This window comes from Fukomys damarensis, unplaced genomic scaffold (assembly GCF_012274545.1).
Source record: "Fukomys damarensis isolate Sample0158 unplaced genomic scaffold, DMR_v1.0_HiC HiC_scaffold_10, whole genome shotgun sequence".
NCBI lineage: Eukaryota > Metazoa > Chordata > Mammalia > Rodentia > Bathyergidae > Fukomys > Fukomys damarensis.
The window spans coordinates 10,666,134-10,680,120 of record NW_022900922.1 but is presented as its reverse complement, the minus strand read 5'-3'; the positions used below and the strand labels follow the sequence as shown (position 1 = coordinate 10,680,120).

The following is a 13,987-nucleotide window of genomic DNA, read 5'->3' as shown; positions in this document are numbered from 1 at the left end:
CCTGCCTTCTGAACTGAGGCTTGGTGAAGAGACAGGCTTTTCAGACTCTCCGGTTTGGGAGTCTGAACTGAGAGGTGGCTGATTCAGGGCTCGGATGCTGACTGATGGGTACAGGTAATTGTTATCAGAATCTCCCATTGCCAGTTGCCTGGAAAGGCTTCCCAGAAACATATTCTGGAGGCGATAAGAAACATAATCATTTTCTTCATTAGCACGAAGAATCCTTTAAAGTATCGCATCTGTGCTTTCTTCTGAGTGATTATCAGAAATGGCTCAAATGCCATTTCTCCTTCACTGTGTCTGAATTCACTGGATGTCTGGTAAATGTGTAAGGTCTGAGATGGGGAAAGAAGGACATTTCGAGCAGCAAAGCACATGCAATTTAAAGTAAACTTTTATGCCCAAAGCACAATATTTCTCATGTTAAGTAATGTCCATAATTTTAAAAAAATCTAGAAATCCAGTGGAGTATTTGGGAAGATACAATTAAAGTTTTTCCTTATAGTTTTTCAGTAGTTATGCTCTTATGGGGTTCATATAGATTGCTTTTATATTAATTAGCTTTGCTTTCAATTTTTTTTTGTTTCTTTACTTATAATATGTGCTTTTTTAACCATGTTTGTTAAAGATACGCACTCAAAGACTCTTTCTTTAATACCTTTATTCCACATTCTGCTCAGAGAAGTGATTCTTTCTGCGTGACATCATGTTGCTTTTTTCCGGCTCATATATCAGCTGTTTTTTTTTCTTTTTTCTTTTTTTAATTTTAAAATTTTCTCCCTGTCTTTTCTACCTTCCCTTCCCCCTTCCCTTTTCTCTTTTGTTTTTCTTTTGTCTTCAGCCTATTCTGCAAACTTGGAGTTCTTGTCAGGCATAGGATTTCACTGTTTGGTAAGGAGACCCTTGGAAAAATGATTTGCATGGCTGGCACTTGGTTTTCTTTGCCATTCCGCACTGTGTTGTGTGCTGCGATGTTGCACGGCTGCATGTCTGCACGGCTGCACGGCTGCATGTGTGGTGTCACAGGCCGAGACAAGGTCTTTGAGGTTGTTGGTAAGCGTTATTTATGGTGATACGGGGCTCGGTGTCTTCTTTATCCTAGTCCAAAGAATAATTAAAAATCAAAAAGGCATGATGAATGAATGAAAACAGCAAGTTCTACCATATCTTATTTCAGAGGTAAAATCAATCAGGCTCTTGGATTTTATTTTTTTAATTTTTTCTAGATGAAATAACGAATTGTTGTAAATCAGAATTTTAAAATGCACTTTTTTAATGCTGTTGACTACTGATTTGCATGTTTACCGCATTCCAAACATGGGAGCTCCATAATCAAGATGGCAAAAGTGATTTTTCTAGCTCCACTCAGCCCAGACTCAGTTTTTCTTTGTGTCCGAGAATTCTCGTAGCGGAAGTCCCTGCTCTGGAGTACCTGCCTCTGGACAGCCAAGCAGGGTGGGTGCTCACTTTCTGCAGACTTTCTCTGCTGTGGGGCTTTAGGAGCCGATACCAGCTGGCATAATTCCTGTCTTACACTTCACGTATCTAATTTTATACATCACCAAAGCAAATTTAAGCCCTTTGCTCTAGTCCATAGGTTTTAAGACAAGGTTGGAAAATTTTACCAATAAAACACATAGAGATATATTGATAAGAGATATTACAAGTTCAATTACATTTGCAGGAAAAATTAAAGGTTAAAAAATTAATTCATTTCTACGTTGAATAAACAGGGTTACATATGTCTATACATGAACACTCACAGGCGAATAACTTTTAAGTTCTTAACAGTTTTGAGAACTTCCTTGTGTAACTGGCCAGTGCTGAAGTGTTTGGGTCATAGGATTTGCAATACTCGATGCTGTCAAATTTAGTAATTAGAATGTCTATTTCATATAGACTTACAGGGTTTCTACATTATTCAGTTGCTTAAAATCAAAGTGACAATTAATATCAAAATAATTTCCAGTTGCTCTTTATGGGCTTCTTTCAAAAGAGGACAATATCTTTGAAAATCATTTAGACTGGATTTTCATGTATTCTTTAACCTTCACAGAACAGTGGATTTAAGCATTCTCCGTATGCCTGTAGAGAGTACTGTTTAGTTAAATGTAGCTCTGATTGGGGCTTCTCTGCATTTTTGCATTCCTGTTAGTAACATAATAAAAGTTTCTGTTGTGTTATTTCTAATTTCAATTTCCATATATACTGTTTATTCTTGTTTTCTTATTTTATATCTCATTATGATAAAGTTCAAACATCTTAAGAATAAATTGATGAAATTTTACATGCATGTACAGCCATTTAATCATTGTTCAGATCAAGCCAGAGTCTTTCCAACCTCCCAGAAGCTTCCAAATGGCACAGAACCATCTCCAAGGGACCACGTGCAGACTTCCCTCACTATGGACTCATTTTGCCTGCTCTTGAACTTCTACTTTTCCTTTTAAGTATATCATCCAGGGCTTTGATAATTGAAAATAAATGTGTTCTATCCATCATTTGTCATTCCTATTGAGGAAAATAACTGGACTTTAACATTCATTCCATCTCTTTGTGATTCTAATATTTCTTTTTAGGCATTACGTTCTAAATCCTCTACTCTTGGGCTGGGGATTTAGCTTAGTGGTGTTGCCACCTGCTTTTGCAAGTGCAAGGACCTGAGTTCGATCCCCAGTACAAACAAAGAAAAACCAAATAAATCCCTTACTCTTTAAACAAACATTATTGCTTTTATTTTTAATATTCATTGGAGAACTATTATGTAGTGTTGTATAATTACATATTCTTTATATTCTAAACATGTCCCTAATGCTTCAGATTTGCTTCAGCATTTGCCTTTAGGATAATATAAACTCCAAGAGGCCTTTAACATACTCAGGTACAAACGTACTCTAATGAATAGAATAACTAAGTGTTAAGCGTTTAGACCTTACAGTTGTTGCCTAGCTTTAGACTAACATAATGCCTGGGAAGGATACTGGTCTTTGAATATGAAAAACCAAAGTCCTGGTTCTGTAAATTAACCATCTGAATTATTTGGATAAGGGACTTAAATTCTCTAAGCCTTTTCTTTCACATTTGGAGTAAGTTAAAGTCACTAATCTTAGAGATAAATTTTGTACATCAAATCTAATATGAGATCATGAATATTGAAGTGCTTACAGCTTTAACAATAAGGTGTGCCTGGCTTGATTTTTAGATTTATTTAAATCATATTTTAGGTCTTATTGATATAAATCAAATTACACAACCAAACTGGGGCACTTGACTATTTAAAATACATGCACAATGAAATCTTTATTATCTTGCCATGTTCAGAATGAATCAGAAATAGTTCAATCCAGGCATTTACTTTGTGACTTCTTAAAATAATCTAAGAGCACATAAGCAGTGCTTGTTTGTATGTGGTCATATTCATCTCTTATTTATCTCTTTCACCTTACCTATCATTTGCCTGCCCTGATAGGAAATAAATGTATATCTAAATATATTTCCTGTATCATTTTAGTTTAAAAAATCATGAACTAACCTAGGAATAAGTTGAGATAAACAAAGAAATAGTTGGGTTCGGTGGTGGTGAGCAGTGATAAAGGTGTACAGAAAGGCAGACAGCATCAGGGATTGGAGTTAAGAGCGAGATCAAAATAGATAAAAATATGCATTCTGCTGGCAATAGCGGTGGTTAGCAGCCTCTGATAAGAAATGGAATATTTATTCCAACTTGCCTGCTAAATTGTAAGTACATCTCTGAATCTTTTTTGTAGCCAAAATTTATTCTGTCATCAAAAATGAGGACAACTAAAATTTGGACTTCCATATTTGTTTGTATATTTGATCTACTTTAAAGTATTTCTTATACATTGAAGCACCTATGAAAGAAAGGAAAAGATGAATAGTGCTCTTGAATCTCATTTGTTCTTTGGGGGTTTTAAGCCATTGAATTTTATATTGGGGAAAGGTAAGGTTTGTTTTTTGGTTTTTTTTTTAAGAGCAGATAGGCTATATTCCTCACAAATTTCGGAAGATTCAAGCAGAATATTTATAGGGCAGAAGAAACAAAGAAAATAACATCTTGTTTAAGTGTAGACTTCCCTGTTTTAATTCTGAAATGCTTGCTAGTGATTTTGGGTTGGAAACTTATTCAGGACATCAGTAGGACCTACAGGCTGACACGTGGTAATGATCCCGTTTGCCATTTTAAGTAAACCTCCATTGTGTGCCTGCTATGTGTGAGGCATCCTCTAATGACATGAGCATTGGGAAATGAAGATTTTCTTCTCTCACTGCTACGTGGAGGCCAAATTATACACCGTTGCCTAGGTTACTCCAAGACAAAGGGACCATTCTCTCTGAATCTCCTCTTGCTTCTCTAAACTATGTTCTGCACACTCGTATCTTCCCCACATGCTTGTCTCTCGTATCATACTCCCTTATCTTCAGTGGTTTCCATTTCTTTAGCGTAGACACTGGATGTCTTCGTCTAACCACGTGAGCACTGCATATTGCCTTCCTTCAGAGCCACGCCATCCTCGTGGTCCAGTGCATACTTTTTGCTGTCTTTGCAGTTTCAGCTTCTTTCTGCACAGGCTCTTTGCACATGCTACAGTTAGCAGCTGAGGATATCCACACAGACTGTCATCCTCAGTGCACACTCAGCATGGAGTACATTTCTCATGCTTCAGATCCCACTGCCACGGTTCCTCTATGGAAATCTTGCCCTGGCCTCCCTCGTCGTATTTCTGCCTCTTACTGTCATACCAGTCTCCTACTCCTTGTATCTTTGCTTCGCATCACTGACAGGGGCTTCCTGGGTCAACGTGTCTCCTTATAGGAATCTTAGTTTAGAGCTCTTGTGTTTTGTTTTTTTAAGAGCAGGTAAGCTATATTCCTGACAAATTTCTGAAGATTGCAGCAGAATGTAGGGCAGAATATGTGTAGGCTCACAGTCCTCTCTCAGGGATTAGCAGGAAGTGTAGGTGTTTTGAAAATATCTGATAGATGAATGAGTGCGTCAACCTGATCTTGCCTTCAAGAAGCTTCTGGTTTAGTAGAGGCAACAGATAAGAAGGCAGACACAGAGAGCAGCGAGTACTGTGAATTTGGGAGTTTTCTTGCCTTCACAGAAAACCCAAACGTAAGGAAGTTTTCCTTGAGATATTATTAATAAAAATTGTATAATTTTAAAAAATCATTTCTTTTTAAACTCCCATGTAAAATGAGGTACTTATATTGAAAAGGAAATAATGTGCAATAAGTGACACTTTTAATACCAAGGCTATGAAACTTGTCCAGCAGTGATCCTGTCATTTTGGGCAACTGTTTGAGAAGACTAAGGTGAAATATTTGTCATTTGTAGAGCTTTTCTACTTGGCGAATTTCTAGCATCCTAGTAAGATACAAATCCTCTAGAGAGTTTCCAAAGTCATTGGAGAATTTCTGAGTCTTTGACATAGGGATTTACAGGAAAACTTGCCACAAGCCAGCATTTTGGACATCATGAACTCAGAACTCCAGGATTTCTTCTGATTTGACCTTTCTGTGGCCCTAGGACTCAATATATAATACCATCAATACAACTCCAGTGTTACCTGAAGGAATACAGATCGAGATACATAGTATATGTTTAAAATGAAATAGTAATAACATTTTCATTGTCCAGATGAGTGCCTAATTTAAACCAGTGCATAAATCTTACTATTGTGTTTGAGTTTGAAAATTAAATACTTAGTAAAGTATCACAGTCAATTCTTTCAACTTTTATCTCTCCCTTATCAATAAATTACTGGGTTAGGTTTATACTGATATTTCTAATGTCTTCTCCCAAAAACCATTCATATATTTAAATGACTGATTTTCTATATCAGGAGATAATAGAAAATTAATATGTGTCTATCTTATTCCCAGTGATGTTTAGATTGTGCTTAATTTGTTCGGTAGCAGACATACAATGGAGAGAAATGATGTAAAGTACCAAGAATCAATAAGAATAGTGCAAATCTGAGAACTGAATGTCTCTTTACCTTGAGAACTTAATGCTTTAGTCAGGCACAGCCTTCTACCATGTACTGATTACTTTAATTCAAAACCTGGAAAATCACGAAGGTCTTCTCTGGTTTCAAATTCTGTAGTTCTATAACAATGTACATGGTCCAGTCAAAATTTTCTAAATTTAACTGTGAAAGAAAATGACATTTCTTTTCGGGTAATAAGTTCAGAAATACTGGAATCAGACACTTAAATGAAAGGAGTGTCAGAAGGTGATATTAGAGCAGTATAGGCATTTCTATTTCTCTCCATTAAACATAATATTAGTGGAGAATTGCCAGAACTTAGGACAAATCAGTAGAATCTACAGTTTTCCAAAATGTATTCTCATTTTAACCGAAGTTCTCACTAAATCAGGAAATAATTTCACTCTCTTCAATATCACAAACTTCAGAAATGACAGTCAGTGACACTTTTCAATTTCTTTCTGATCTCTCATAATTTTGAGAGAAATTTATATATTTTAGCATACTTAATTTCCCATTAAGGATCCAGCCGAAATTAATCTTTTCTTCAGAAACTATAATGAGATAGCATTTCAGCAGCCACACTAAAAATATAAAAGAATAAAAATTACAGGAAAAAATAAATATTACAGGAAAAAATAAATACTACAATGACTGCTATTGTTGTCTACAAAGGAGAAAATGTCACCACTCTGAGAATTCCCTGTATACCAAATTATAAGACAAGTGGAACATGACACATCAAATTTGAAAAAAAGATCAAGAATTCCTAAGTTACAGAAACTATATATTAAAAAAAAATAATTTGGGTTTAAAATACAGAAAAGTATCATTTATATATTACATATATATATATTATATATTTAAGTTTGTTTATTATTTAGTAGATTGTAGTATGGAGCGTTGTAACATTATTTGTGACCCAGTGTTGTCTGTCATTCAAATCAGGTATGAGCTGGGATTCTCAGTATCTAGCTAAGTGCTTATATATGTACATATATTTGTACACACCCAATACATACTGATACAAACACACAACCTAAAAACAAATAGACCACTTTCAGAACTTTTAAGGCCTCATATCTATTTAAGAATATGAAAATTCAGTCACCACTTTGACATTTTACCATCTTACCTTGCTTTATTAGCCTTCCTGTTCTTACTGAATCCATGATTAGCGTTCCTGATTGGATAGATGTAGTTGGCCTTAAGACGAGCTATATTTACTTAAAACCTTGGTTTGTTTGTCTGTCTGTCTCTCTCTCTCTCTCTCTTTCTTTCTCACCACTTTTGTCTCCTTACCTAGGCTAAAAGAGTTGATACTTTTGCTTGGTCTGTAAATTAAAATGTTGAAGACAATACTTTTTACTTTTTAAAAAAAATCCTTTATGTCCTTTTCCTGCCACTTTTTACATTAAGGTAATTCCATTTAAAGTTGTTTTATATGTAATATGGGGTACGAAGAAACATAAATGGAGCTTATATTTGTTAGTGTCAGCAATCACAGGAATCACATTTCCCACTACACATTTTCATTTGACTGACAGAACTTTCTGGCTGCTAGTGCGGTTTCCCACTTCTATATCTCAGAGTCATTCCATAAATGTTTAATCAAGTTCCTGCTGCCTGTTAGACACTCTTCTAAGTGCAGTGGAAAAAGCAAACAAGAATCCCAACCTCTCAAGCTTATGTGAGTAGGAATTTAAAGCACCTCCAGCCTCTCCTGTGGAAAAGGATGTGGTTCATCTTCAGTATAAAGTGCAAACACCGCTAATCTATAGAGAGTAGATCAGAGGAGGATGGGATACAAAAAGCACTGTGTGTTTTAGGAAGAGACCGAGGGGCCAGCTTCTTTGATCTGGCCCTGAATGATAGCCTCGTAAACTGATGGGCTCTATTATTTACTTACTTCTCTGTGGGCTTCCTCTCTCATTTCTGAACTGCATCTCCCTTTTATGTTTCAAGACACTAACAGTTCCAGGACCTCCTTCTCCTTTGTTTTTGTTGACTCATTTTATGTGGTTTTACAAATTTATTTATGTACTTTTGATGTCCAGATGTAGCCCTGCACTCCAGCTTTTTATACCGTCTTCCTTTTCCACGCCTCAATAGGCCGGTCACATTGAACACGTCCAAGGCGAGGGGTCCCCCTCCATACATGCACACTGCTTCCCCACACATCAGTGATGCTCCCACCAGTCTGCCTTCCGCTCAGGCGAAACTCCGTGATGTCATCCCCAGCTCTTTTCCCTCTCATCCCACATTCCATCTGTGAGAAAATCTTTACAACTTATCCTTAATGACTTCCCTGCTAGTCATCCCTAATCCAAACCTACTGTCATCAGTCAAGTTCTTCAGCTTCTGCGGTCACTTCTGTTCCTGCTTTTCCAGAGTTGCATACTTTGTGAATCACTCCTTATCAAAGAGAAATTTTATTTTATCCCACCTTGCTGGTGACCTTAAGTGTATCTTCTATTTCACTTTCAAAATTCCTCAGTGCCTCTGATTGCAAGGCTCTCAAACCTGGCCTTTCCCCAACTCTGCACCTTACCTCCCTCTTTTTCTCCCTTCGTCTCGCAGCCTCAGCCGCTGAGATGTACTCGCCTACAACACTAGGTTCAGTTTTTGCCTTGACCTTTGCACCTGCTCTTCCTGTATCTGGCCCTGTTCCCAGCCATATCCATGCATAATTTATTGCCTCATGACAGTTGAGTCTGCTCAAATGCCACTTCAAAGAGGGACTCAGCATCACTCAATATTCTAGCCTAGTGCTCTAATCCCTATTGTCTTTTATAGCATATATATTTATATATTTTATTGTGTCCTAATATTATATTAGAAGCTGAATTTTTTCTTCTCATTGGTTCCTTTTCTTTATCTCCATTAAATTCAAGTACCACAAGGACTGTATTTTCTTTTTTAATGAACATTGGAAGCCAGACATGGGTGGTGTGTACCTTATAATCCAAGAGGGCTGGGAACCTGAGGCAGGAGGGATTACAAATTTGAAGACAGTCTGCACAACTTAGTGACTTAGCTCGACCATGTCTCAAAATAAAAAAGGGGGTAAGGATATAGGTCAAGACAAAGGCCCTGGGTGCAGTTCCTAGTACTAAAACAAAAACAAAAAACCCAAAATTGAAGGAACCTAGTATTTAATGTTTCCTGGTTGAAACAATGAAATGAATACTATATCAAAGGATTATGGTAGAAATCATAGGACTGGCTTCTGCCAAAAGATGATAGGCAACTAACAAAGCTGCCTTTCTGCTCATTTTACCTTCGTTAGTACCAGAAATTCTGAGATTCAGGACACAAAATTCATGAGACATTTTCTTTAAAATCTCAGTTGCATGGCTTGCCCATGTTCTAAGATAATTATTTGTTTCCATGTATATTTAAGTCTTTCAGGATCCATTTTATATGAAGAACATATCCAAGTGTTCTAAAAACTTTTGTTGAAATAAGAGTTGTTACCCTCAGCCCCAGGACGTGTGTGTGTGTGTGTGTGTGTGTGTGTGTGTGTGCGCGCACGATTGCATGTAGGTAATGAAAGTATAGAATAAGGAACAGATCCTATCAAGTTATATTGAAGTGGTCAAATTATTACTTTGGATTCATCATTTGTTTACTTTTTTGTATCTCTATCAAAAAATAAAATCTATACAATACCCGTATCACTAGTGTTTCCATACACTCTAATAAAGCATGGCAACCCAAGCGAGTGAATCTTACCCTTACTCTCAGGAAGAGTTACTCCCATTTCAAATATTACATAAGTGTATTGTTCGATTTGTTCAACCTCTGATTTTTTTTATGTGCTGGTTTTACAAGGTGTTTCCTTGCTGTCAAAGACCAACCATATTCGGGCAAATCAAATTATCTTACTGCAATAAAATTCACGCAAATTAATTCATCTTAAGGCAGTTGAGTGAAATCATAAAGGAGAGACACCTAGGTAATTAAAGTGGAATTAAAATGTTTAAACTTGCTCCAACTCATTTCATAAAGGTTCTGAACTGACTTTAAAAATCTGCCTACAATATAATGAAAAATAAAATGAGGTAGTGTGGGGAGGAAGAACATAAAGAATTCGGTTGAAGTTCTTTTAGCTGTGTGCAGTGCTTTTGAATGCTTCTTGAGCATGTCAGCTATTTGATAAGACATGCTTTATTGCTTTTCTACTTACATTTGCATAATCACTTTTAAGCAGAAAAACTGCATGATTTCAAATTTGGTTATTACAAAATCTTTTTAATTGAGTTATTATTCAATTATGCCATTAACTAATTTTTGCAACACAAATATTCATAGAAAAGAAGTTACCTTGATAAATTTTCAGGGACACTGATGCAGCCTTTTGTTTTCCCTTCAGGAAATGATGCAACCTCCATTGTCAACTGTCTTCATATTTTGGGTCAGACCTTGGATGCAAGGTAAATGGACACATTTTCATCTACATGAGTGAATGTACAAAAGATACATAAGAATGCTAAGAAGGAACCGGTGTCTTGATTTTGTTTTTGGATTTTGTGGCGAAGGCTTACGTATAAACAGAAGGAAAATCTTTGGTAAATTATTAACATAGTGACAGTTTACTTACATAATTTTTTATATAGGTTATTTAAATTTAAAGTAATTTCCATAGCAGCTAAGAGTGTAACTGAGAGTGGAGCCAAGAATGTATCATGGCAACTCTGGAGGTCTGAGTAACTTCAAGATGTGAGATGTGATCAGTGTTCATAATAAAGCTTGACTTTCCGTCAATACAAGCATTTTACCCTCATTTTGCAAATGAGTAAAGTAATGCTTCAGATTGCGTAGTAAGCATGCGAGCAGACTAGTTCCCGAGGTGCTGTCCTTCCTACTCTGCTCTGTTGTTGACTTGAGAAATCCAGCATGTTGACTGAATAAAAACTTAGCTTATTTAACAAAATACTATTTCAACTTTTAAGCTATACGTTTAACTCATATAGTATCTAAGATAAATTAAAATCTAGTTTACAGATGTCTCTTACGAAGGATATTTTTTGTCATTTGGTGATTTGCTTTAGCTGGCATTAAATGCTTCTTCTGTGCTCAGTGTCTCAGGAAATATTATCAGTCAGTTGGATTTGGGATCAGCTAACTGGCTTCAACTATACTGTATCAGTTATTTTGTGACTCCCTCAAAACTTGAGAGCATAAAGTACTCACACAGCCTTTTGCTTAGAGATCTTTAATGAAGTTGTCCATGAAGCCTTCTGGGAAAGGCATCTTACACAGCGGTATCCCTGTAACTTCCAGTATATTGAAAAATAACTGTTTTAGAGTTAATTTGAAAAATTTAGGGGGCTCAGGATGTAGCACAGTGGTACAGTGTTTGTCTAGCGTGCTTGAAGTCCTAGGTTCCATCCCCACCCTTGCAAAAATGAAAAGTGGATGCTGTAATGGAGAAACACACATAATACAGGGCCACATATCTGCATTTCTTTTGCACCGTTGGAAGGTACAAGCTCTCCCGTATTCGTTTTCCAGGACTGTGATGAAGACGGGGCTGGATCGTGTGAAAAGCGCACTCCGAGCTTTTCTGGACAACGCTGCAGAAGATTTGGAGAAGACTATGGAAAACCTGAAGCAGGGCCAGTTCACCCACACGCGAAACCAACCCAGGGGGGTCACTCAGATTATCAATTACACTACGGTGGCGCTGTTGCCAATGCTGTCCTCTTTGTTTGAACATATTGGCCAGCACCAGTTTGGAGAAGATCTAATATGTATGTAGAATCTATTACTCAGGGTTTCATTCTTGAGATAGTACAATTTAAAAATTGTAAATGTAACACCTGGGTCATTCAAGAACTTGATTATACATTAAAATGCCCCCAAAACATTATACTTTGACATTTGAATTATAGGAACCATTTGTGTAGAGATAGCTCTCTGAGTCACATGGGCCCATGAGAAGACTGGTAAAGTACTGGTCACAGACAGTAACTTCTACCTTGTGGAAGTATGGGTTCCAAAATCCATTTCTAATTTTCTGCTTTCAGTGACATTTTCTAATTCATTTGGACCATATGACATGACACATTGAGTATTTTTTAATTGTTTCATGAGCTATATTACCAACTAGTGCGAAGACTACTGAGCCACAGTTTGTGTCTAAATGCTTGGACTGGTAGGAGGACTCAGTTATATTTGGTTCCCAAGTTTTAGTCAGTTTTCGTGGAAGACTTAATTGGTTTGAGCTGGAATTCTGTAGTTATAAAAAAAAAAAACTACAGATGTCCCAAGATTAAGTGGAATATATAAAACACGAGCTGATCTAGGTTCCTGGTTTGCTGCTGGTCTGAACATGGGACCCACCTAGGCACACTTCCGTGTTGTGGGTTCCCCAGGTGGTGGTGGGCGGCAGTCTGTGAAGATTGTTATTCAGTGCCTGCCACAAATACCAGTTTGAAAACTTGGGTTTTAACCCGTAGGAGCGTTGTTCACAGCACAGTGTGTACATGGAAACAGGTCTGAGGTCAAGGCTTGTTCCTCCCTGGTGTACCCACCAGGAAATGCTAGCGAAGTTGAAATTAGAAATTCAGAGTTCTTATGTTTCTTTGAATTGTAAGTGTATTTTATTGGATAATAGATTATCTATAAGGTTTTGTTTAATGTTCTACCGTGAATAAATACAGGGTAAATGACTGATGTCTTGAAGGTCAAGTCATTTGAGAAAGTAAGAGACTGTTCCAGCCAGTGTTCTCATTAGCATCTGGGCGTCAGGGCAAACCATGCAGCTCTCATGAGCCTTTGGAGCAAGAGCAGACATCTACCTGGATCCTTCTCTTTCCAGTTATTCTTGTGGCTAATATTATAAAGATATCCATATGGTTAAATCGCTTATGCTTATACCTAGAGAAAAATTACAAAGATGTTATTTCTGAGAATATTCTGGATCATCACAGAGTATTCTTTAGAACAGTTTTAGCACCCCAAAGAAAAGAATGTTTCATCTTCTACATCTGTTCTGATTTTGCTTTTTCCAAATGTTAAAATATTAGAATGTCTTTAGTAAGGAGTTTTTTAGCCTTATCTTTCTCGGGACAATTACAATAAATGGTTTTGCTTTAAGTGAGATTCTCTTTTTCTTTAGTGGAAGATGTACAAGTGTCTTGTTATAGAATTCTGACTAGCTTATATGCTTTGGGAACCAGCAAGAGTATTTATGTGGAGAGGTAAGAATTTTAAAGTTTACATTTATATTAATAGGTGTTTTGAGACTCTTATTTTTATAACTTTGTCCTTCTAAACTACACCAGATAGACCTTTAAGCTCTTTGAGAGTACAATAATTAGGCAATATTTAAGCTAAATAAAAATTGTTAAAATATTGTAGCATTATTCAAAATAGTAAAAACAACGATAAAAAACAGTTAAAGTTGAAACTGAAAAAATCTGCTAGTTCAGTTTCTCATTGTAGATCAGAAATACAAAGTAGTTCTTAAAATCATTTTTTTTTTTTTTTTTGGTACCAGGGATTGAACTTGGGACCTTGTGCTTGCGAGGCAGGTGGCAGAATCACTGAGCTAAACCCTTGGTCTTCAGTTTTATTTATATACATTCTCAGGTTTCCAGAGAGACTAGTCTGATATTGCCAAAGTAAGAACAGGCATTGCATTGAATTTATTTATTTATTAAGTAATTGAATTTACTGGTACATTTTAGGGATACAGTACAGTTACATTCATTGTTGGGATCTTGTACCTCTACATGACAGGTCTTGGTTCTCATTTTTTCCCCTTGTCCCTGCCCTCCCTTCACTTCCTCCTCCCCTCCCCATTTACAAACACTTTATTTCCATCTTTTCATTTTCTCACATTTTTTTCTTTTCCCTTATTACCCTTCCCCTACCCATCCTACCTTCCCTACACCTTTAGCCCCTTTCTTCCCATTTCACAATGTCATTTATCTCATTAGGATTTTACGTACTATTACAGCTTA

The 13,987-nt window shown here is 36.6% G+C and overlaps 1 protein-coding gene across 1 annotated transcript in view; it reads left to right on the top strand.

Moving 5' to 3' along the window:
- Ryr2 (ryanodine receptor 2) overlaps positions 1–13,987 on the top strand; it is a 409,294-nt gene that overhangs the window by 280,283 nt on the left and 115,024 nt on the right. Inside the window, exons 63-66 of the mRNA XM_033761774.1 lie at positions 842–891; positions 10,390–10,450; positions 11,532–11,770; positions 13,141–13,222. Coding sequence (XP_033617665.1) covers positions 842–891; positions 10,390–10,450; positions 11,532–11,770; positions 13,141–13,222 — 432 coding nt within the window. The remainder of the gene's footprint in view (positions 1–841; positions 892–10,389; positions 10,451–11,531; positions 11,771–13,140; positions 13,223–13,987) is intronic.